Source organism: Prionailurus bengalensis, chromosome C1 (genome assembly GCF_016509475.1).
Source record: "Prionailurus bengalensis isolate Pbe53 chromosome C1, Fcat_Pben_1.1_paternal_pri, whole genome shotgun sequence".
NCBI classification, from domain to species: domain Eukaryota; kingdom Metazoa; phylum Chordata; class Mammalia; order Carnivora; family Felidae; genus Prionailurus; species Prionailurus bengalensis.
In genome coordinates this window covers 209,145,066-209,169,463 of record NC_057345.1, presented here as the reverse complement: position 1 = coordinate 209,169,463, position 24,398 = coordinate 209,145,066, and the positions used below count along the sequence as shown (strand labels likewise).

Here is a 24,398-nt window from a genome sequence, read left to right as displayed (position 1 = left end):
AGCCAGTTTTGGCCCCTGGGCTGTAGTTTGCCAAAGCCCGCTGCAAATTATTTTCTGTTGCTATAAAAGGTTACTATAAATTATTTTAAAACAGAAGCAGAGAGAGGCCCCTCTAGACCTCAGCAACAGGCAGAAGAGCCTCTGTACCTGGGGCGAAGCAGACATTGGGGTGGACCAGACACGGGAGACCCATGATAGGAGAGCTGCTTGATGAAGCCTGACCTCAGGAGGGCTCTCTGCAGGCAGAAGGCTGATGCGGATGATCTTGTTTCCTGGGAATGACCCCCTTTTTTCTCTCACTGCCCCTTGGAAAGCATGACAAACTTACCACATCGAAGGTTATTCTTCAATCTCAGAAAACCCCAAACGCAGCCTTCTCCCCGTCTTCCCCATTCACTGGTCCTGGAGCCTGACCTCCTTCAAAAGCTATCAGGTCTGTTCCTCAGAATAACCACAGTAGCCCCTGGGAGGTGTTAGTTGCCACGTTCAGTGACAGGACTCACCATCCTCTCCTCCATCGAGTCAAGGAGCCCTGGTGTCTTCCCCACTGACATCCCCAGGGTTCTTTTCACCTGCTTTTTTATTGAGATGTTTCTCAAGCCCACAGTTACACTGGATGGTCCTCCTTTCTCCGTAAGATGGGACCCAAACCCCTTTCCAACACAAAAAAGACAGCAAGAGGTCTTCTCCGGAGAAAGCTCCACATTTCTCTGGGTTTGCCACACCCGCAGGTACCCTGCGTGGTGCACAAGACACAAGAGCCCCTCTTTTCCTCCCCCCCCCTCCTGCTTTACATCGTCTGAGCCTTTGATTATGCTGCGTGTCTGCCTCTTGTCACTGCTCTACTGGCAGATGGTAGGACACGGGAGCCATTTCCTTTTTAGTGACTAGAGAGTGATTGAAAGAACTTAAATTCAGATTAAAAATGAAAAGATAAATGAGGCAACATACTGACACAGTAATGAATGAATAGGAACCTCAAAAATCACTACGAAAAAAAAACGAAGGCAAACAAAACAAAAATATAAACGACTTAACAATTGGTAGAACATTATTAGAGAAAACAGCTCTTGTTTATGCACAGATGTATTTCAGTGGGAGACCTCCTGCTTGGTGTACTACCTATGACAGGATTTTATGTCCAGCCTTTTCTGAGAAAAGTGACTTGTTCGTAAAATTGGGAAGAGACCCACGATGTGCAGAACCGAGGCGAAGACCTTCCGCTGGGCTCCATGGACAAGAACGAAGCCCTCCCCACTCAGTGGCGCAGCAGCTGAAAGGTTTTCGCATGTGGTAGGCGCTCTCACATGCATTTGGATGGACGGACTTGAACTCACACGCACCGTGATGACCTCCACGTGGCAATCTGCATTAGCGCCTCCCCAAGATACGGCATCAGGAAACACCGTGTGTGCCTCCGACTTCACACTTGTGCACGGTTATTTGGCCGCTGTTGCTTGGTTACTGGTGACATGGCCATTGGTCTTTTGGAGAGAGCGTGCTGTTCCAACTTGGAATGTCCACCTGCCTCCTCCAGAACTACCTGCTGTTTAAGACCCTCCTTCTTACAGTGAAGAGTGTTTGACCACAGAGGAAGAGATGGCAATCTCAGGGTCTCTTACCTTCACTCTTCAAAGTCAAGCTGCCTTGCCTGAAAAGAAAGGTTTTCTTTCCTTCAACCTTCTGTTGAAGGAAGCCAGAAAGGTAAAAAGGCTTTCCTGACCCATCGCTGCCACCCCTATTCCGTACCCAGTGCTGTGCCGCAAGGGATCTTCCTTCGCCCTACAAACCCCAGAGTCAGATTACTAAAACACGGTAACAAAATGGAACTAAGTGATTAAAGAATAGACAAGTAAAAGCTAAAACCTTCTGTATAGAAAGGAAAGGAAAGGGCTATGATATTTCACTGCAGAACTCTAAGTGCTGTTCAAATAAAGTTGACAAAGAAAAGTTTGTAACTTTCTGGTGTGCGCGCTCTATCTAGTGTTTTAATTAGTTGCCATACGTGGGTGAATGCCTAAATATGGTGTCGAGTTTTTTTAAACATTTATTACACAACACATTTAGCTAAATATCATTTGACTGCAATATATTTATTCATCTTTTCTAAAATCTTTAACGATCTTTAAAGTAAAAATATCTGAATTTACAATTTTATATTTTTTTAGCGCTGTTTTACATTTATGGACCGGGGCTTTGTATTTAAGATGGTTAACAATTACATCAGCATGTTCTCCTCTGGTGATCTCAAGGTAAGAGCCAAGTGCAGGCGGGATTGCTTTCTAAACCATTGCGTTATAAATAAATAAACCAGTCTCTGTGTCTGGCTGCCTAAAACCTTAGCCTGTGCGTTCTTCACATCAAAAAATAATGTCTATCCCAGTGAGAGGCAGCCTTTTAAAACGGTTCATCTGAGTTAGGCTCCCAAGTCCTTTCTTAATGGGGAGGCTGTGGCATGTGGAGTGTGAACATGAATGTGTGATGTTTCACTCTTATTTCCGGTGGGTGGTTAAAGGAGGGATTCTTTTCAGCCACAGTTCTTACAGCCCAGTTTGCTTGACTGCCTTGGTTTTAGCACTGAACATCTCACTTTTCTGAAACTGTTCAGTCTGGGGCAAAATAGGACAGTTGACCCCCTCTTCCTAAATAGGGAGGATGTGTCGAGAGATAGGCTGGAGAGCAGTGATTCTCCAAGTGTGGTTCCCAGACCAGTGAGCTGAGAACGGACTGTGACAGGTGGAGCCCAGAAACCTGTATTCCAATAAGGCTTTGAGGTGATTCTTAGGTACTCTCAAGTTTGAGAACCATTGAGCTACAGATGGGCATATGCTGGAGGAAAATAAGACTGGACATGGGTGAGATCATGAAAGCTGTACCAGTTAAGATTCTCTGGGTTGCAAGCAACAGAAACTTACGCCAGTTTGAGCAACAGGGGAGTATTAGAAGAGCAATGACATCAGTGAAAGAAAGAGATGGAAAGCTGGGCTTGAGAAGGAGCAGGGACTAGGGCACAAGAGTCATTGCAAAGGAGGAACCATGGGCCAAGCTCTGCTACTGCTTAAAAAATACATTGGGACCATTTTCTTTCTCTTAACACCCGGCTTAAGATTTACATTCCAGAGAGGAAGTGTGTGACCAACCCGCTTTGGGTCACATGCCTGCCTCTTAAGGAAGGAAGACAGGACACCTGAGTTAATAGTTCCCCAGTAACCTTTGCCCATTAGGAAGAAAGAAAGTCCCCAAGGGGTAATTATCTTGGTACTGGGAAAGAATAACAAATTTAGAGAGGCCAAAAGTAAATAATGATCTTCTTATATCCTTTCATGCCACGCTTAGGAATCTGAATATTATTTTGAGGGCAGTGGAGATTTACTTTTGACTAGGGGAGTTACATGATTCTATGCCATTTGGGTTTTGAGAATCCAGTTTCCTCTGTAAATATTTTTTGAAAGAATATTCTTTGTTAGTGCCCCAATTATGCATGAAATTCGCAGAATATCCTTTTAGGTATAATTCAAGGAGACCTTAATTATGTACTCTTTTAGAGAGAAAACAGAACATACTCATTGAAAAATAATTAACATACAATTTAATTATGCTCCTGTTCACTTTGATGCAAAGGGTTAAGTCAAGCACTATTCTCGTTTGAAACAACAGTATTTTAAATTATTAACCAAAATTGCCACAAAATAGAATTCTAAAATAATCTGAGCAAATGGAATATGTTTTATTTTGTTAGCTGGTATTAGTGAACACAACCCAACTGAGTCTTAAAAATTGATTACTCAGTCTGCATGTCAGTGAAAATAGAATATTTATGAATGTGCTAATTGTTCCTTCTTATGTGATTGTTTTTAACACATGTATAAAGCTGTCTTAGACCATGTCTAAATCCATTTATTACTGTCCTAATCAAAATATCATTGAGAAGACAGGCCTGTTTGCAAGGCAGGAAAAAGACGAATTTCAGTAACTCAGTCTGAGAACAAAGGGCCTGCGGAGAGAGTTAGTCTAGTCTTGGATCACATGCCCCATTGACGTCTTTAGCGCTGGATCCCAAGAGGTGATCACAGGGAACTGTCCTATGAGCTGACCGTGGTTTTAGAGCTCTGTGCATGTGGTGACGTACAATTCCTTTCAGAATAAACACGTTCTGACAGAAGCCAAAAGAAGTGGAAAATGCACACTGCACAGGATTGGATCTCACAGCGGCTCAGTATGGGTTACAAATGGGATCATTTCCTAAGGAGGCCTTGACCGATCTCCAAATTTAGGGAGTCAAGGGGCACCTGGCTGGCTCAATCTGTTAAGCATCCGACTTTGGCTCAGGTCATGACCTCACTGTTCGTGGGTTCGAGCCCTACGTGGGGTTCTGTGCTGACAGCTCAGAACTTGGAGCCTGCTTTGGATTCTGTGTCTCCCTCTCTCTCTGCTCCTCCCTCATGGGCCATTAAACATTAAACATTAAAAAAATTCACATAAAGGGAGTCCTACTCTATTTACCACTTCAGGGGGACAAAAGCCTGTCAACTTAACAATTACCTGGTGGTCACACAAAATTAACTACATCTTCTTTTTAGAGATAAGATTCAAGTGCAGATTTTTTTCTTAACCCTCTTGGTGTATAAATAACAATCATTCGGTTTGCTTTTTTTTTTTCAGACCTTATGCCAGTATAAATTTGATTTTCTTCAAGAAGTATGTCAGCATGAGCACTTTATTCCTTTGTGTCTCCCCATAAGATCAGCAAACATTCCAGGTAATAACTCCCAGAATGCTCATCAGTGCCTGCAAAGTGAACACTCGTATAAGTTTGTTTGCGCGACCTTTGTGTGTTGTTGTTTTCCTGTTTCCTCGGTCTTGATCTCCCCTGAAGCTGTTACATGGGCATTAGACCCAGGTAATCAGGTGAAGACACCAAGAAGTTGGTGTCACGTGGTGAAGAATGTGGCTCCATATTTCTCAGTTTTTGTCTAGATTTCCTTTTTCATTAAAGAGAATACCAACAAAATTATAAAATCGGTGAACATAAATCAAAGAATTTTAACCTACAACAATACTTTGACTCTACTGGCTCCAAAAGAGAACTCTCCTTTGATTTTGAAAGGCTCAAAATTAAGCGGGGAGAGAAGTTATACTTTGTGAGTACAAATTCACTTGGAGTTATCAATCAGTGTGTGTAATGGTGTTAAAATGCAATTCCTCAACATGAGTTTTATACAAAAAAAAAAAACCTTGTTGCCTTGAAAAGGAGGAAGGAAGGAAGGAAAGAGGGAGGAAAGCGGGAAGGGGGGCACCATTGTAAATACTTGGTACCTCTGGATTAGAAGGAGGTGGAGACAGTTGCTTCCCATTTCTATACCTACTATAGCATAAGTGGTCCACCGAACATCTTTTCGTGTATAACTTTTATTAATGTATTGCATCTATACCAATATACATAGATACCAAGATGATCATCACACATCTAGCTCTCAGAAGACAATCAAATATCAGGATGCAAAGAAACCATTAAAATGATTTAAGAACTTAAAATACTCTGCTTCGACTTCACCCTGCATCAGTAGTGAATCATTATGTTGTACACCTGAAATCAATATAATGTTATAGTCAATTGTACCTCAAGAATGAAAGGAAGGAGGAAAAGAGGGAGGGAGGGAGGGAAGGCAGAAAGAGAGGGAGGAAGGAAGGAAAGAAAGAAAAAAAAGACCTTCCTTCTAAGCAGTGAGTAAATTATCCACAAGGAGCAGTTTTGATATTCATGGAAAGCAGAAAAAAAGGATGGTAAAGAGCCTCCTTACATGTATTGTAGCTTATACTGTATGTATCACACAATACTAATATTTTGGAGGGAAAATAAAATACATTATCAAGCCTGTAAATGTTTTGTCATTTCAATCTTAAATAAAAGCTATAACAATATCCCTTTCTTTCCTAATTTATGAAGCATATTTAATCTAAATGCCTTCGTAGAAAAAGAGGTAGAAATGTCATCTTGGACAATAACATTTTTCGCCTTTTGGTTTGTTTTGTATTCCTTTTTATTTTTTTATAAACTATTGCCAACTTATTATTGGGCTAGACAGGCTGGTTAAGATACTCAAGAAAAGCAAACCTATTGTACCCTTTTGATCCCAGTTGTTTACTGTTGATCTGTAACTCAGGAAAAGGCCTCATAGTCTCCTTGTAGATGTGATATTATCAACGGTGAACATAAAAAATACATGTTTCGTTGCATGCGGATTTCTGGTAGAAAAATAAGTATTCAAGTAAAAGGCCAGGAATGAAAATAACTCTGTTCATGACATTCCTTCATAAGGAAGCAACCAGCCTATGGTATTTGTCTTCAAACATAAAGCTTTTTTGAGGAGACTCACTTATGTTTTAGGATAATACAGTTTTTCAGTATAAATTACCCATAGTTCATGAATATAACGTGTATGTATGTGTATATCTTATTTGTTTATTTATATTAAATCCAGATCCCTTGACGCCTTCAGAATCAACTCAAGAGTTACATGCATCAGGTAAATAATTATGTTTTATATTAGATTCTCTAAGCATCAATAAGTACATCATAATCCGATAATATTGATTGGCATAGATACCACAAATTTCCAGATGCCATTTCCGGATGCCAAAAATAGTCATGTGTTTAATATCATACAAAGTTGTCAACAAGCTGACTGAACTGTTCTCTTGCCACAGATAATTAAATGCTTCCCCAACTTGAATTCTTTCATTGTTTATTCTCCAGAGTTTGACATTTTTTTTAATTTCCCAAATCATCTGAAATTTTCTTAGGGTACCTCATAAATAACATTCCTTGATACATGTCATAACATGTTTGTTCAGTATAACTAGCATTATATATTTCTGTCAAGGCACCGCAGCCTGGTTTTTCAGCTAGTTTCTCAAGATTGAGGTTGATTATTATTTTTGCTTGAATTAGGTTCATAACTTAAAATAGTCTGGGCAAAACTTTTCTCTAGTTTTAGGTTGGCAATTACAAAGTTTTGTTCCACTTCTGGCCCCTCACGAGTACTCGCTATTTCGTGGAGAAATATTTTTAACCTAACTAAGCCCTTGGACCTCTATCTCCTGACCCTCCCATTCCCTGCTTTTCCACATCCAGTGGCATTTTCATGGACTACAAAACTCCTTATGTTTAATTTGCCCCTAGTCAATTATGGACTGGAATATTCCAAGAGATCATTACCTCTAACGGGTAACCGCGAGGATTCACGGACATAACACCTCTACGGTGCTTAGCCTAGTGCTGGCACTCAGTACATGTTCCAGAAATGGGTGCTGGTCCTGTTGTTAACAGTTACATTTAGGAAGGACATTGGACAACTCTTACTGGAAATTGTGACGTTCCAATTTCTCCCTGATTCAGGCACAAAATTTTGCAGCCCCGTTTGGTTTCCCTCTCCTTGCTCCTTCACGTCCTTCAGCCAACTTACCCTGGTAATTTTTCTTCTACAACTCGGGTCCTTCTGTTCCCTCCCAGACACATCTCACCTCTTCGCTCCCTGCCTTGTGGCCGAGCCTCCGGTATTGTAGCCCGCTCCTCACATTTCCCCCACAGAATAACTCATTTATGTCCTGTCACCATGTGAACAAATGAATAAGCACAGGTCTGATCAGGCCCCCGATCTCAATGCCATTGGTGACTTCACACTGTCTACAGAATTCAGTGCCAAATGGAGGATCCCAGGTGCCAGCCAAAGAATGTGTGCTTTAGTCTCTCCATCACCCAGCCCCAAGTGCCCCTCAAGTCTCAGTCCCCGCCCCCTCCTTGGCTGCTGTGCTGACTGGCATCCCCCAACCTGTGTTTCCCACACACTGACACACTGCGGGCTTCGGAAATCTGTGCCATGGAACCTTTGTCCTCCCAACCTCTTCTCTTCCACCCACACCCTCCCACCACCTCCACTGGCTCCGGGCCCCCCGCACCTCCGACCTTCAGCAGCCTCAAAGGCCCCTCTAGACAATTCCTGCCAGTGACGTCTCCTGATTCCTCCAGACAGAAAGTGAGCTCTTCTCCTCTCAGCTCCTGTGACACTGTAGACACGCTACTCATGGAATTTGACTATTGGTAGCAGTATACTCTCCCTCATTTCTCCTCCCTGTAGCGAGACTGCGTTACTGAACCCCTCCCCGGTAGTGAGAGAGGTTGGTGGTGGTTGGATTAACCTTTCTCGATTATAGAGTGATCGTTTGACTTTCAATCACATGCCCGCTTTACTCTCCTCCCAAAGATATGCCTGAATATTCGGTCACGAATGAATTTTGCCGCAAACACTTCTTAATTGGAATTCTACTTCGAGAAGTTGGCTTTGCCCTGCAAGAAGACCAGGACATCAGGCACTCAGCTTTAGCTGTCCTAAAAAATCTAATGGCTAAGCATTCCTTTGATGATCGATACAGAGAACCCGTGAGTGATTTTCTCTTCTCTCTTCCCTAAACACCATTTCATGGCTCACTGCATTAAATGCATATCAAACCTACAGTCTATTGACTTTTATGCGAATCATTTCTCTCGGCCACCTTCCCACCTAGGAGAAACAGGCCCAGATAGCAAGTCTATACATGCCCCTGTATGGCATGCTTCTGGACAATATGCCAAGGATTTACCTGAAGGACTTATATCCTTTTACCGTCAACACATCCAACCAAGTAAGTTTACAGAATATTTCAAATGTGCATTTGAATCAAGAGTTCACCCACTTTTTGCCCTGGATAGCCATCTTCCCCCACCCGTGAGCAAACAGAACACTGCTGCTAGCTATTTTGAGACGTCCACGTCAGTCTCCTTTGTTCCGGATTGGTCCCTGGAGCCTTCCGCCTCATCCACGTAGTCGACATTTGGGTTTCACTGTCCTCTCTCCTCTGTATCACCCCCCAGTTCTGTCCAGTTTTTACCAGGTTCCTCTGTCGCGTGCACGGCCCCATCCTCAGTGCACACCCTCTCCCCCTGCCACCTTTCCGCACGGGCTTTGCGACCACCTGGTGTTAGGGTAGTGGAGGGCCTCAGTCACACCCCAGGAGTGGCCTGTTTGTCCTCCCTCCTCCACTGAGCCACCGTCGTGGTCACACAACAGGCCATGTGAATGCGAGATATTACTCTCTCGCGGTTAGGAGCTAGGCCTTTGGAATGCTCTTTAGAGGAAGCCCTTGTGTAAATAGTAGTGACATCAGTTACTAACAATGTAACCTTCGATAAGTCATCCAGTGTCTTTATTTTTTTTTTTTTTTAGTGTTTATTGATTTTTAAGAGAGAGAATGTGGGTGGGGGAGGGACGGGGGGAGGGACAGAGGATCTGAAGCGAGCTCTGCATTGACAGCAGAAAGCCCGGTGCAGGGCTGGAACTCACAGACTGTGAGATCATGACCTGAGCTGAAGTCAGACATTCAACTGACTAAGCCACCCAGGCGTGTCTGTCCAGCCTCTTTAAACCTCTGCTTTCTTATTTATAGAATCGGATAGAGTTCCTACATTACAGGATTCTTAGGAGGATTAAATTCTCTAGTAGAAAACACTAGGCCTAGAGACTGGTACATAATAAGTATTTGGAATTAGCTTTTAGCAATAGTAATATACGTAAGATAACTCATGATAATCTAGAGTATCATCCATAAAACAGCAGTAGCCATTCCAACCAGTTTATAGCTGAAAGATAGTAAAAAAAAAAAAAGCACATAAGAAGTCAAAATGTGACTAAGAGTATGGTTGTGACTGTATTCATTTTCATTGCTTGCTTTGGCAGAAGACCTTTGCTGGAATATAAAAGATCAGATCAAATATCGTCGAACTGAAAGTGTAACAAAGAAGGCATATGTGGGTTTACAATGTTGAAATGTGGCGATTCCCATTAATCTCTTCTGTGCTTCGAATACAGGGGTCTAGAGATGACCTCAGCACCAATGGAGGATTTCACAGCCAGTCGGCTATGAAACATGCAAATTCTGTGGATACGTCATTTTCTAAAGATGTTTTAAACTCCATAGCAGGTACTTAAGACCTTGCAAAAACACTTGTGTTTAACTCTCTTCCATGTTTACATGACATATCATTGTGCTTTTTACCCACTCCATAATCCAGTATGCATAATTGCTGTATGTCAAAGTACACTCTATTTATAGAGCTAAAGAGTCTCTTTACATATTTCTTGGAAGCTCATCCAGGGGCTTCCTCTTCTACTTAGCATTCAGTTTTACTTGGCTCAAAGAGCAATCTACTCAGATGTTACCAAAATATTTCATTCTGGAAACAATCTTTTAAGTTTTCATTGCATACAACCTTTTAAAATATAATAGCCCCAACAACTTCGGAATTTATTTTTAAGAACTATTTTGGAAATGTCATCTTGATTTCTTACAAACTGTCAAAACTTGAAAGCTTCTCCCCCCAAAGCATCCTTATGAACTTGCATGAAAGCGTTTTTAAAAGAGAACCTTTCAAAAGCTGTTTAAGAAATCAAAGGAACAAGCTTCACCTTATTTCCATTTATACTGGTCTAAATTTCCCTAAATCCTTAAGGCTGGCATGGCCACCGTGATCATTCTTAAAATGTCGCATGTCTTCAATGGCAGTTCCAGACTCTATCATGTCAGCCTTCCCCAATGCTCCTACCACCTCAATGATCAACATCTTTTTGGGTCATCGTTTTAGCTCTGTGTGTGTGCCCATTACATCTCATTACCATCTGTGTGCTGTGGCTTGTGTTTGCAGCATTTTCATCAATAGCTATTTCTACAGTAAACCATGCTGACTCCAGAGCATCCCTGGCAAGTCTTGACTCCAACCCAAGCACCAATGAGAAGAGCAGCGAGAAAACAGACAACTGCGAAAAGGTGGGGCTTCTCCTCCAGTTACCCAGCACCTGAAGAGCCAGCGCCCCCACCCCCCCCCCCCGCCTCGCTAATTCAGTCTTTCTTGGTTCTTCCGTGCCTAGATCCCTAGACCCTTGTCTTTGATAGGGTCAACCCTTCGATTTGACAAGTTAGATCAAGCAGAAACCAGGAGCCTTCTCATGTGCTTTCTTCACATTATGAAGACAATTTCAGAGGGTAAAGAGAGAGCCCTTGAAAATTAAAATTTTTAAAAAGGAAAAAAAATTGAATTTCTGAGAGTCTCATGCTACATGGTGTTTCCTTCCAGAGACGCTGATTGCCTACTGGCAAAGAGCACCCAGTCCAGAGGTGTCTGACTTCTTCAGCATCTTGGAGTAAGTTATAGAGTTGATTTGTTAACCCGTTTTTTTTCTGGAAGCTTCAAAATGGTTCAGTATACCATCCTTCATTCTAAGGACCCATATGTCCTTAGAATGTCCTACTATCTATCAGTAGTAGTCATGCATAAAATATGCATAAAATCAACTTTTCTTTTAATGTACTTCTTAAATGAACAGTTTGTATAAACAAAAGGACATGAATAATTGGAATGTGGCCTTTTTTTTCCTTTCTAGTGTTTGTCTTCAAAATTTCAGATACCTAGGAAGACGCAATATAATAAGGTAACAATTTTGAAATTCCACTAGGTTAGTCTTATCTTTAAAAAAAATATGGCATCTATTAATGTATATCAGGTTAGACTTCAAGGTATATGTTAGAAATCTGAAGGTGCACATAAGGATCGTAAGGTTGACCTCAGAGTAGACGTAGAAGTTTGACACTTGCCATGTACTCGTCATAGATCTAGGACTAGTTAAAAGCTGTCTAGGGAGAAAAGCACAAAACATACATTTCTAAAAGGAAGCCACATTTCCTGTATCGTCCGAGCTAATTTATCTATCATTTTGCATGGATGTAATGTAGAAGATTCCTATGAACCTTCTACATCCAATGTGAATACATCCAATGTGAATAAGTCACAGGAATAAAAGGTACAGCACAGGGAATACAGTCAGTGGTTTTGTGGTTTGGGGACAGATAGTAGCCACACTTATGGTGAGTGCAACATACATAGACTTGTCAAATCACTATGTTGTACACATGAAACTAATATAACGTTGTGTGTCAACTGTACAAAGAAAGAAAGAAAGAAAGAAAGAAAGAAAGAAAGAAAGAATATACTCCCAGTAAGCTGAAAAGAAAAATTAATCTAGAATAACTTTGTGTTGACATTGTTTTCTCATGAGAGACCACGAAGCCCCCAGCACTTTCACTAAACCCCCATTTCCCATTCCCAAAAGATGATGTGATTTTATCTTTCATAGCACGCAGACTATTTTGTTGTTCAGTAGTCGTGTTGCCAGTGGCCGGTCTTTATTTAAAAATAAATTACAAATACTGGACTGTGATTAAAACCTCAGTTTCCCTTGCAGGAAAATTGCTGCAGCATTTAAATTTGTGCAGTCCACCCAGAACAATGGAACTCTCAAAGGCTCTAACCCTTCCTGCCAAACATCAGGTCCCTTGCCACAATGGTAATGTCGCATTTGCTTGATATTTGTAATCATATTGTGTTTATGCGTATGTGCGTGTGTGTGTGTGTGTGTGCGTGTGTGTGTGTGGAGGGATACAGATGCTTCCACATGTGCATGCACAAGCAGGCACATGCATATGTATGTATGCATACACTTCAAACCACATGCAGAAACTCTCCTCGATCTGCTCCGCTAGCTTGTGAAAACCTAAGAGTCAAGGATTATGACTTATTTATGTGCACTTGGGGCACAATGCCATGCAGTGGATGGAGGTTAATAGTACCGTAATTTAACTGAGCCCGAAAAGACATCATTCCAATAAATGACTCATTTAATGTTTGCTAACCTCCTAGTGACATATCAAATGTGAGGTCGTATCTCCCCATACCTTTCAGTCATTGTAATACGTTAGCAGTGTCCTCAGAGCTAAAATTGGTTTTTATCTATTTATTTATTTTTTTATGTTTATTTATTTTTGAGAACGAGAGAGACAGAGTGCAAGTGGGGGAGGTGCAGAGAGAGGGGGAGACACAGAATCCGAAGCCGGCTCCAGGCTCTGAGATTTCAGCACAGAGCCCGACAAGGGGCTTGTACCCACGAACCGCAAGATCGTGACCTGAGCCGAAGTCAGACGCTTAACTGACTGAGCCACCAGGTGCCCCTAAAATTGTTTTTTAAAGGGTCGCAAGCCGTGAGGAAACAAGGATGGCTCCATAAGCTCGTGTTCGATTTCCAGTCATTACACCGGTTTGACTAGCACATAGGGCCTGGAGTCATCCTTTATGAACCTACCCTGTGGGAGGATTTTGCCCTGAAATCCTACTTTAAATCTCCCCTGAGTCTCATAAGTAAGAATTCTTTGCTAAAATTTTCTCCAGTTTGATTTATTCTTCCCAAAGTTACCATAATAATATGTAATATGAAAATGGCTATATTTTAGAAAGAATTTCAGAAATAAGAAAGTAGTATATAACCAAAAAACCATGGAGTAAGTTTTGCCTCTTAGCCCATAGGGACTCCTCGAAGTTGCCCCTTGTGTGAAAACAAATGAGAAAATGTAATAGGCGTGTTTTCCCAATGGTAATAGGAGAGAAGACTATCAACAATGACTTTCTGCCTTTAAAGACAATAGTAAGGTACCTGAGGTCACTGCAGTTTTGTTGACGTTTGGTGGGTTAAATTGCAGGCTTCTTCCTGAACCATCTAGACACGTCCTGGCCATTCCTACCCCTCCCCTCCTAGGCACCAGGATTTTTTCCTCCAGAAGCTCCAGACCAAAATAGACCCAAAACCTGGAAATAAATCAGTCCCAAAGGTCCAAGCCATACAAGCCAGAACTCATTTTTTCTTGTAGCTTCAGGGCTCCCCTAACTACTGAAAACCAAAGTTAGGTCTTCTGGCCTCAATCCATCCAGAGCATTTGATGTGGTCAAAACCAAATAACCCCTTGAAAAGTGTGACCAAGAGAAAACCATTGCCTCTTCTATAGGCTTGACTCTTCAGGGTATCTCTTATTGCCTACTTTACTCAAAAAAAAAAATGTTTTATTGCCTTGGCCAAATGATAGCAGAAATGAAAGTCAAGAATGGGAAGTGTCTTTACTCCCACATAACACTGGCTCATTCCACCAGGTGGGAGTGCCAAGGAGACATTGAATGAGAGCTGTTGCAGACCATTATCATCATCCTGGGAATGTAGCTGCACCAGGGTCCCCCCGCTAGCTCTCTCCCCTATGAGGATGGAATACCATGGAATTCCCATGAAATCTCATGGTTTCAGTAAATAATAACGAATATGCTTGTTCAGACTTAGTATCTATTATTCTTCTATTGCTCTTTGGTACCGAGCATCCTTCTGAACCCTTTTTGGGCTTAAATAAAACGTCTCCAAAAGCACTCTTAAAAGTCCCTTTGATCATGTCTCCTGTAATTAATATTTTTCATAAAACATCTCTGGGTAAAAGTTGTTTATATTTGACTCAGTCTAGAATTTTTGAATGAACATTTGTATCTCATATCTCTCGTACCATAACCTATTTTCTTATTTAATTTTCAGGATGCATACCACATCCGCTCATGAAGGACATAAGCAGCACCGATCACAAACTTTACCTATAATTCGAGGCAAAAATGCACTTTCTAATCCCAAACTTTTACAGATGTTAGACAATACCATGTCCAGTAAGTAAACGAGAAATAATAGGACCGAGATGGCTAGCGGTGTTTCTCTAGATGCGTGGAAGACATTAAATGCGTTAGAATGTTTCAGAAACGTAAGGAATGTTAGTGTGTTACTGAGACCGTTGCTTTTCAGGCTTGCTGTAGCCCAGGGAATTTTTCTTAGAGGAAAAAGATCAGCAGAGAGGGAGTTGAAAAACTGAAGTGTCCTTATAGAAAAGGAAACAGGCAAATCTCTCAGGATAATGTGCTCCACGTAGCTCCTCTGATGTCAGGTGGATTTGCTATTGTGAGGGTTACAGGGACCTCTGTCAACCAGATTATTACTGTCTGCTGTTTGGGACGAGGAGAAAGTTGTCCATGTCCTAGAAGCACTAAGTGTGATATATTGAACCCGGTGATGCACACATTCCAGCTTGTGAATGGGGAAAAAATGGAGCCCAGTGTTTTGTATTGTGTACATGTTAGTGGTTAGGGACATGTGACGAAAGGCGGATGCCTTCACCTATGAATATATTTAGGGCCTTTAATGGCCACCAATGCACACTGTCCACTGAGACTATACATTTAGTCTATTAGAGTAGGAGCCTAAAACTTGCCTCAGACTGAGTATGAAAGGACTATGACTCTGTCAATGCCTAAATCAATGGAAAAGAAGTAAGAAATAATGGCAAATGGGTCACTCTTGTCTACAGCTGACATATGAAAAGGGCCTACACTCTTAGTTTGAGTGGCTACAAGAGAATTGTCTGGGAGGCTTAAACAACAAACATTTATTTCTTATGGTTCTGGAGGGTGGGAGGTCCAAGATCAAGGTACCAACAGATTTGATGTCTGGTGAGAACCCTTTTCCTGGTTTGCAGATGGCCACCTTCTTCTTGTGTCCTCAAAAGACAGAGAGAAAGGCTTCCTTTCTGGTGCCTCTTTTTATAAGAGCACGAACCCATTCATGAGGGCTCCGCCCTCATGAGCTAATTACCTCTCAAATATCCCATCTCCAAATACCATCACACTTAGGGCTTCAACGCGGGAATTTGGGGCAACACAAACATTTAGTCTATAGGATCCGTTAAAGCCTCTGTCTTTAGACGGACAGTCTTTAGTTTTTGATTCAGCCAATAAGCACTTTGATTTCATAAATTATTTATCAAAACACCAGAAAACAGTGAAAATGTTATAATTATTCAAAAGCACTTTGATTTCATAAATTATTTATCAAAACACCAGAAAACAGTGAAAATGTTATAATAGAAGAAAGCCCTTTATGGAATACAAAGAATTTTCTTAGACATTTATGTATGTTCTACTTCATATTTTGTAGGCAACTCCAATGAAATAGACATCATGCACCATGTGGACACAGAGGCCAATATTGCTACAGAGGTGTGCCTGACTATCCTAGACCTGCTATCACTCTTCACCCAGACTCACCAGGTAAGTGTGACTATAACATCTTCTGCAACATGATAAAATGGGAGGTGGAAAAGTCATGGGAAGTCAAGAAAAAAAAATATTTTACTGGGGCACCTGGGTGGCTCATTCGGTTAAGCATCTGACTTTGGCTCAGGTCATGATCCCAGGGTCTGTGAGTTTGAGCCCTGCTTCGGGCTCTGTGCTGACATCCCAGAGCCTGGAGCCTGTTTCAGATTCTGTCTCTCTCTCTCTCTCTCTCTCTCTCTCTCTCTCTGTCCCCTCCCCTGGTCACGCTCTCTCTCTCCTTCAAAGATAAATAAACATTTTTTTAATTTAATATTTTATGAAATCAATTAACGTTACATAAATCAGCCTAAGTGTCAGTGGAAAAAGTTTTACAACTGAGACTCAGAGTTTATCAGAAGTCGACTAATGCTCAAATGATAGACATACATATGTATTTCACTATTGTCAAATAATAAATATTCTTCTTTGCTTCTCCTGCTTCACCCTCAGGCAAGCCGAGCTGACTGAGAGTGGGACTCTACTTTTTCAGACTCAGGGGGAGAGACAAATGATGGCTAGATCCAACAGACTAATAATGCTGAGCATCTTTTCCTGTGCTTATTTGTCATCTGTATATCTTTGGTGAAAATAATACCTACATAGTGGTAGAATGACTTAAGTTAAAAAGACTGACCATACCACGTTTTGGCAAGAGTATGAAAAAACTGGAACTCTTATCCACCAATGGCGGGCATGCAAACACTCTGGAAAACAGTATGGCAGTCTAAAAAGTTAAACGTGTGTCCATTATGTAACCGGCCATTCCAATACTAAGCATTTACTCAGGAGAAATAAAAGCATTTGGTCACAAAAACCTGTGTACACAAATGTTCATACAAGCCTTATTTTTAATAAGTGATGAAAACAACCCAAGTGTACATCAACAGGTGAATGGATTTAAAAAATGGTGGTATATCCATACAATAGAACGCTGCTCAGTTACACTCAGTTACTGTCTGATGCCATTTATATAAAATTTAATAAACTCAAACTATAGAAATTGTATGCCAGTTATACCTCAATAAAGATATTTGGAATATTAGCTCAATCTAATGAGCTTACAGATGTTCGGGGTTAAAGTAGGAACAGTTGGGTCCATTGAATAACGTCTACACCAAACACAATGATTATGCCAAAAAATCCCTGCTTTCAGGAAAAGTGTCAGCATGGTGGTAGAAAAAAAACAAACACCATATTTTAAATCTTTATTACTCAGTGCAAATGTCAGTCAAATCTCAGACATCTTAAAGGCCCTACCGATACCTATGAGGACCTGCCTCCCTGTGACCTCATCTCCTACCTCTGTCCCGATCTCACCCCATGCTCTGTTCAGGCTCCTCTGCCCTTTTTTTCCTCAACTTTGAACTCATAAGCTTCTTCCCAACTCATATCCCTGGTACTAGCTGCTTCTGTCTTCTTGATTAGTCCCTTCAGATCTGCCCATAGCCAATTCCTTCAGCTCACGTGTCAGTTCATCCATTAGAGGGTCTTGGCTGCCCACCCTACCTAAAGTAATCCTTGCCCAAACCAGTTACTTTTTATTATATCGCATCATTCTGCTCTATTTTCTTATTTAGTAATTTTTTCCAATCCCTGCTGTGTAAGTTTCATTGGGAACATAGACCTTATCTTCTTATTCAACACTATCTCCATTACCCAGAGTTGTGCCTACCACATAGTAGGCTCACAGTAAATATCTTTTGAAAGAATACAGGTGCCTTTTCACTCATCCTAAATAACTTCTGTGTTGAATTTCCAGAGACAACTCCAACAATCTGAATGTCAAAATTCCATGATGAAAAGGGTCTTTGACACCTACATGGTCTTTTTCCAAGTCAACCAGTCAGCCACAGCGCTGAAGCACGTGTTTGCCTCCTTGAGACTGTTTGTTTGCAAGGTAAGAGTTCTCCCGGTTCCAGTGAGAGCTCAGTAAAGGATGATAATAAACACGTGTTAATCCTTACATCTCTCAGTATGGAGGAAAGAAAGTCCGTTTCCTTCTATTTTGGCTTATTTGGTTTTATTAGAGTATTTTTATTGGTTTTAATAAGCCATTTGATTCCTGGTCTTGACAGTTAACAGTCTTGACAACTTGTCTACTTGGATATCGAAAGGGAATATTATTACCATGTAGCCATCTTCTGGGGGGATCCTCAGTATTTGTGACAGAGAGTCGGGGAAAATGCACGTCATCATCTGTGATCTCCATGCATGCCAAGTGAAGTTTCCACCTTAAAGTAGACACAGCTGCCAACTTTTGAGGATCCCTGTGGTTTTACAGTGTTGGGTGAAGAGGAAACACTTCAAAGCTCTCATTCACTAGTTTCGGGTTGTCATCATTGGTGCCTGGGATACTTACCATGTAGAGAATGATGATTTCTAGGAAAAAAAGAGAAATATTAATATGGACTTAAATAAATACAATTATATCTCTTCCACTTGCCTGGGTTAAAAAAAAAAGGCGGATTTGTTCTAAGGAATTTTAAAATGCAAGCAGAAACACAGCAAAATGAAGGCATGGTCCCCCCCCCCACCCCGCCCCAACTTAACCAACCGTTCTACCTCCATAGTTTCCTTCAGCGTTCTTTCAAGGGCCTGCCGACCTGTGTGGATCCTTCTGCTATGAAGTCCTAAAATGCTGTAACCACAGGTCACGGTCGACTCAGACAGAAGCATCAGCCCTTCTCTACTTTTTCATGAGGAAGAATTTTGAATTTAATAAGCAGAAGTCAATTGTCCGGTCCCACTTACAAGTAAGTGCTTCCAGTTTCCATTAATGCTGTTGTTAAAGCCACTCTTCTGTTTCAGCATTGATAAAAGCCTCTAGGCCCCTGGGCAAGACCTACCAACTCTTCTACTAGATTCCTCCTTAAAGAGACTCAACACACTCCGCTCTGGTTCAGAGGAAGAGGGCAGCTGGGCAGAAATCAACACAGCCCATAATTCCACTTTTACTTTTCTTCTGCCAAGGAACAGAATCGAATAGAATACACAACTCAGGAAACCGTGACTATCTCTAGGATGCCAAACCCCACCAGATTCCAAATCCAGAAATGTCTTCCTTTAAGGCATCCCAAGATTCCTGCAACCTTCTTTAAATATTTTAAATCATAGGAAACACCCTAGATTACGTGGCCTTCTGAAAATTTTAAGGCATAAAGATGCTATTCTTTGGACCCACAGGGAGAAATCAATGGTACATTCATCCAATCCAGTGGGTTTCTTTAATATTACTATTTCTGAGTTAGTACCTTTGGAGTTTTCTTTTTCTCTTCTCTTCTAGCTTATCAAGGCTGTAAGCCAGTTAATCGCCGATGCTGGGATTGGAGGCTCTCGGTTTCAGCATTCCCTTGCAATTACCAACAATTTTGCTAATGGAGACAAGCAGATGAAAGTAAGAAATGCTTTATGGACATTTTCAAAGACTTGGGAATAAACTAAACTGGATTCTTTTGTGAAATATCCAAATCAAAAAAAAAAAATATCCAAATTCTGTGTTTTGTGTATTGTGACTTAAACTGAGTGCTTACATTGAGTTTGCTTGCTGAATTGCCGATCAGCTCTAACACTGTCAGTCTATCATCTGTTGCTTGGAATTTCCAAGACGGGTGGTTGAATGAGCTATAACAAGAATACTAACCACAAGGGGCGCCGGGGCAGCTCATTGTTAAGGTTAAGCGTCCCACTTTGGATCAGGCCGTGATCTCACGGTTTGTGAGTTCAAGCCCCACGTCCCACGTCGGGCTCTGTGCTGGCAGCTCAGAGCCTGGAGCCTGCGTCAGATTCTGTGTGCCCCCTCTCTCTGCCTCTCCCCCACTCATGCTCTGTCTCCCCCTCTCTCAAAAATAAATAAACATTAAAAAATTTTACCAAAAATAAAAAAAGAACACTAACCACAAATATCCAGAAATACAGTGATTCTCTCATAATCCTATTGTAGGTCAAATGTATTTAATCTTTCTTTTAGAAATTTCTGAAGACTTCTCCTTTAATCACAGTACTGAAAAGTCCAGGGATAAGGGCCTGGCATTGGGCATGGCTGAACCCAGAAATTAAAATGTTTTCACATTAATTCAAAAAGATATGTGCACCCCATGTTCATAACAGCATTATTTACAATAGCCAAGGCACGGCAACAAGCTACGTGTCCACCAGTGAACGAATGGATAAAGCGGTTGTGGTGTATATAGTCAATGGAATAGCAGTCAGCCACAAAATCTGAGGCAGTCCTACCATTTGTGACAACATGGATGGACACTGAAGGCATTACACTGGGTGAAATAGGTCAAAGATAAACAAGTACTGTATGATCTCACTTATATGTATAATCTTAAAAAAAAAAACCTGAAAATCACGAAGAAAGAAATCAGACTCATGGTTATCAGAGGCAGGGTGGGGGTGAGGAAATTGGAGGAGGGTGGTGAAAAGGTACAAACTTCTAATTGTAAGATAGATAAGTACTGGGGATGTCAGGTACAACATGAGGACTATAGCTAACATCGCTCTATGTTATATAGAAGAGGTAGCTCAGAGGGGCGCCTGGGTGGCTCAGTCGGTTAAGCGTCCGACTTCGGCTCCGGTCATGATCTCACGGTTTGTGGGTTCGGGCCCCGCGTCGGGCTCTGTGCTGACAGCTCAGCGCCTGGAGCCTGCTGCGGATTCTGTGTGCCCGTCTCTCTCTGCCCCTCCCCTGCTCACACTCTGTCTCTCTCTCAAAAATATGTAAACATAAAAGAAAAAAAAAAAAGAAGAGGTAGTTAAGAGAGAAAATCCTATGAGCTGTCTTCGTAAGGGGAATTTTGTTTTCCTTTTTTCTTCTTTCTTTCTTGTCTCTATTCTGCGTCTATAGGAGAAGATGGCTGTTAGCCGAACCTATTGTGCTACTCCTGTCACAATGTATATCAATTAAACTGCTATGCTGCATGCCTTACATTTATATAGTGATGTATGACAGTTACTTCTGAACAAAACTGGAAAAAATGATTTGAATAAAAAAACCTTTACACATGAAAAAATAATGTTTTCACACCCCCTCCCTACTGCCTCTAGTTTTACCTCTCTCTGTCTCTTAGTTCAATTTTCCTCTTCGTTCACTTCATTTACAAGCAGGATCTCCCCTTGAGCGTACTTTCTCAGAAATTCTGAGGATATCGAAGTATCCTATACGTGAAAGAAGCCCTCCATTCAGTTGTGTCAGTTAAAGTCCCAAAACTGAACCTTGTTATCGTATGCCCATCCCTAAACCAATCACTGGCTTGAGGGATCAAAGAATATGATTGGCCAGGTCAAGAATGTGGGCCACACCCTGGTGCCTGTGAAGGAAGTAGACCTTTCAAATCACATGACCCAGAGCCAGAGAGGAGAGCGTCTCAAAGAACAATCAGGATGCTATTACTAGAAGAAGCTAGGTGAGCAGATAAGACGGCGTCTACTACAGTTCTAATGTTCAAATGTATACACAACCACAATACATAAGATGCGCGTATAAAGAAAGTACATGCTTATGAACAAGATAGAGAACGCATCAAACAGTGAGACGATGCCATAAATAATAGCATAACTTGGGGCGCCTGGGTGGCGCAGTCGGTTAAGTGTCCGACTTCAGCCAGGTCACGATCTCCCGGTTCGGGAGTTTGAGCCCCGCGTCAGGCTCTGGGCTGATGGCTCAGAGCCTGGAGCCAGTTTCCGATTCTGTGTCTCCCTCTCTCTCTGACCCTCCCCCGTTCATGCTCTGTCTCTCTCTGTCCCAAAAATAAATAAACGTTGAAAAAAAAATTTAAAAAAAAATAATAATAATAGCATAACTTGAAGTAACTTATCTTAGGAATTTGAAACCGATAATGACCCAGCCTCTCTCTTTTCCAAAGAACAGCAACTTCCCAGCAGAGGTGAAAGATCTGACAAAACGTATAAGGACTGTTTTGATGGCCACAGCTCAGATGAAAGAGCATGAGAAGGACCCCGAGATGCTGGTGGATCTCCAGTACAGCCTGGCAAACTCCTATGCAAGCACCCCTGAGCTGCGCAGGACCTGGCTGGAAAGCATGGCCAAGATTCACGCAAGAAACGGCGACTTATCTGAGGTGATTAGCAAAGGCTCAGTCCTTCTCCATTGGCATTGTCTCCTTTATCGGGGCGATTGGATTTTCATTTACAGTAGGTTACCATATTTTCCCGCTCATCTAGGTATGACCCGATTATATATTATGTGCATTAAATTTGCACATAGAATTCAAGAATTCCTGACTCCATGTAAACGATACCAAGTAAAAGCCACAGTTGTTGGTACCAGCTGTAATTGGGATATGCAGTGTAATTAGGATACGCAATGCAGAACTAAACGTTAAAAGCCTAAGACTAGGGAGGATGGTTGGAACGGTGTCTGGAAATTGAGAAATTGAGTTATGTAAGTTAATCTTCTGTGTTTTAAAACTTCTTCCCTGTAATCGGACTCGGATGGGGAAGCTTGCCTTCATAGTGAGTAATCTCAGGCTGGGGTAATCTGTCCTCATTTGCAGCTGGTCTGAACTGGTGATGGAAATATTAACACTCTCACGAGCCCTGTGAGGAGAATGCACGGTGTGAAGATTATAAATCAATAGCTAACGTTTCAATGTCCGTTTAAACCCTGGGTGGCTTTTTATGTAGCAGTTCACAGCACCCAAGTGGTTTCTAGACACCAAATGGAAAAGTTTTGCCTTATTCTCAGAAATACGCCCCTTTGGGGAAGAGATTAAAATGTCCGGGATGGTCTTAAAACCTGAAGTTAAGCCTGACGTTCTTCTAAACGCGTGTGAAGGATCCTGGGATAGAAAGAGAGCCAATCAGAAGCTGCGGTTGGAGGCAGTTTGATGGGACAAGAATGAGAAACTCCAGTTCCTTGGATTGCCCAGAAAATGGGGAAATCCCTCCATAAAACTTCAAGGGAAAAGCTGAAGTCATTTGGACCGTCAACAGGTCAAGTTCTAGTACGTGTTCAGCAATGCTCAAGGCTTTTCGGGAGATACTAGAGAACGTTAAGATGTCACCATATATTCTGGTTGGCGGGAGCACACATTACGTTAGGCCACGCTATTTAATCAAGTACCACCTTGTGAGGTGACCATCTTAAAGGCAGTAGAAATTCCAAGGGGGCCATTATTGGAAACAGAAAAGGTAAGAAGATAGCTTAATTTTATTTTCAATTTAGATCCTGATACTGTAGTGTATAGTTTTAACAAGAAAAGAGAATTGGATTTTAAAATATATACATCAGGGGCGCCTGGATGGCTCAGTCGGCTAAGCATTCAACTCTTGGTTTAGGCTCAGGTCATGATCTCACGGTTTCCTGAGTTCAAGCCCCGAGTTGGGCTCTGTGCTGACAACACGGAGTCGGCTTGGGATTCTCTCTCTCCCTCTCTCTCTGCCCCTCCCCCATTCATTCTGTCTCTGTCTCTCTCAAAATAAATTAATTTATTAAAAAAAATAATAATAAAATAAAATATCTACATTAGGCTTAAATAGGAAGGAAGGTAATTCTACAGAAAAATTCTTGAGGTCAGTTCATTCACCCACTTGAAGATAACACCCAGATAAGCACACAAACAAAACTTCCTGAATAGGCATTTTATTCTTTTTTTCAACGTGGTTTTTTTTTGGGGGGGGGGGGGTCAGAGAGAGACAGAGCATGAACGGGGGAGGGGCAGGGAGGGGCAGAGAGAGAGGGAGACACAGAATCGGAAACAGGCTCCAGGCTCCGAGCCATCAGCCCAGAGCCTGACGCGGGGCTCGAACTCACGGACCGCGAGATCGTGACCTGGCTGAAGTCGGACGCTTAACCGACTACGCCACCCAGGCGCCCCAGCATCTTATTCTTGATTGTGAACGCTTTGGAAATCAGACTGATTCTTGTTTTTAACTCCGTCATTAAAAGGATTCCTCCATGTATTCTTCCATGGAATACTGACTCACCTAGGAAGGTTAGTCCTGATTAGTCAGCTCTGTGCTGTGCCTTCCTCTAAAACCGTTCTTTTTTCTTACAGGCCGCGATGTGTTACATCCATATAGCTGCCCTCATTGCGGAATACCTGAAAAGAAAAGGTAAGACGACCGTGTGCAGGGAGAAAAGTCCAGAAGTGACATGCTGAAGCCTAAATTAAAATTAACTTCTTGATTTTAGTAATAATCTCAGTTATGTTTCATTAAGTAACATTAATGGTCACAGATAGTTTTAATTATGCCGTACTTATCAATTTTAGCTTTCATGCCACTATCATGTTTAATCTGTCTACAAAAAAGCTAACTGGTCAGCTTCTTAGTTCAAAATGAG

At 41.7% G+C, this 24,398-nt stretch overlaps 1 protein-coding gene across 11 annotated transcripts in view; it reads left to right on the top strand.

The window, feature by feature from the left end:
* The window catches only part of DOCK10 (dedicator of cytokinesis 10), a 273,034-nt gene that overhangs the window by 223,971 nt on the left and 24,665 nt on the right, over positions 1–24,398 (top strand). For 10 of the 11 annotated variants that reach the window (XM_043578002.1, XM_043578000.1, XM_043577997.1 and 7 more), the window contains exons 29-46: positions 2,169–2,252; positions 4,663–4,759; positions 6,483–6,527; positions 8,265–8,440; positions 8,566–8,682; positions 9,906–10,017; positions 10,739–10,860; positions 10,962–11,076; positions 11,168–11,234; positions 11,475–11,522; positions 12,333–12,434; positions 14,490–14,614; positions 15,933–16,045; positions 17,850–17,987; positions 18,661–18,843; positions 19,374–19,484; positions 21,958–22,173; positions 24,112–24,169. In XM_043578002.1, coding sequence (XP_043433937.1) covers positions 2,169–2,252; positions 4,663–4,759; positions 6,483–6,527; positions 8,265–8,440; positions 8,566–8,682; positions 9,906–10,017; positions 10,739–10,860; positions 10,962–11,076; positions 11,168–11,234; positions 11,475–11,522; positions 12,333–12,434; positions 14,490–14,614; positions 15,933–16,045; positions 17,850–17,987; positions 18,661–18,843; positions 19,374–19,484; positions 21,958–22,173; positions 24,112–24,169 — 2,029 coding nt within the window. The remainder of the gene's footprint in view (positions 1–2,168; positions 2,253–4,662; positions 4,760–6,482; positions 6,528–8,264; positions 8,441–8,565; positions 8,683–9,905; positions 10,018–10,738; positions 10,861–10,961; positions 11,077–11,167; positions 11,235–11,474; positions 11,523–12,332; positions 12,435–14,489; positions 14,615–15,932; positions 16,046–17,849; positions 17,988–18,660; positions 18,844–19,373; positions 19,485–21,957; positions 22,174–24,111; positions 24,170–24,398) is intronic. The other variant, XM_043577996.1, reaches the window with a different exon arrangement.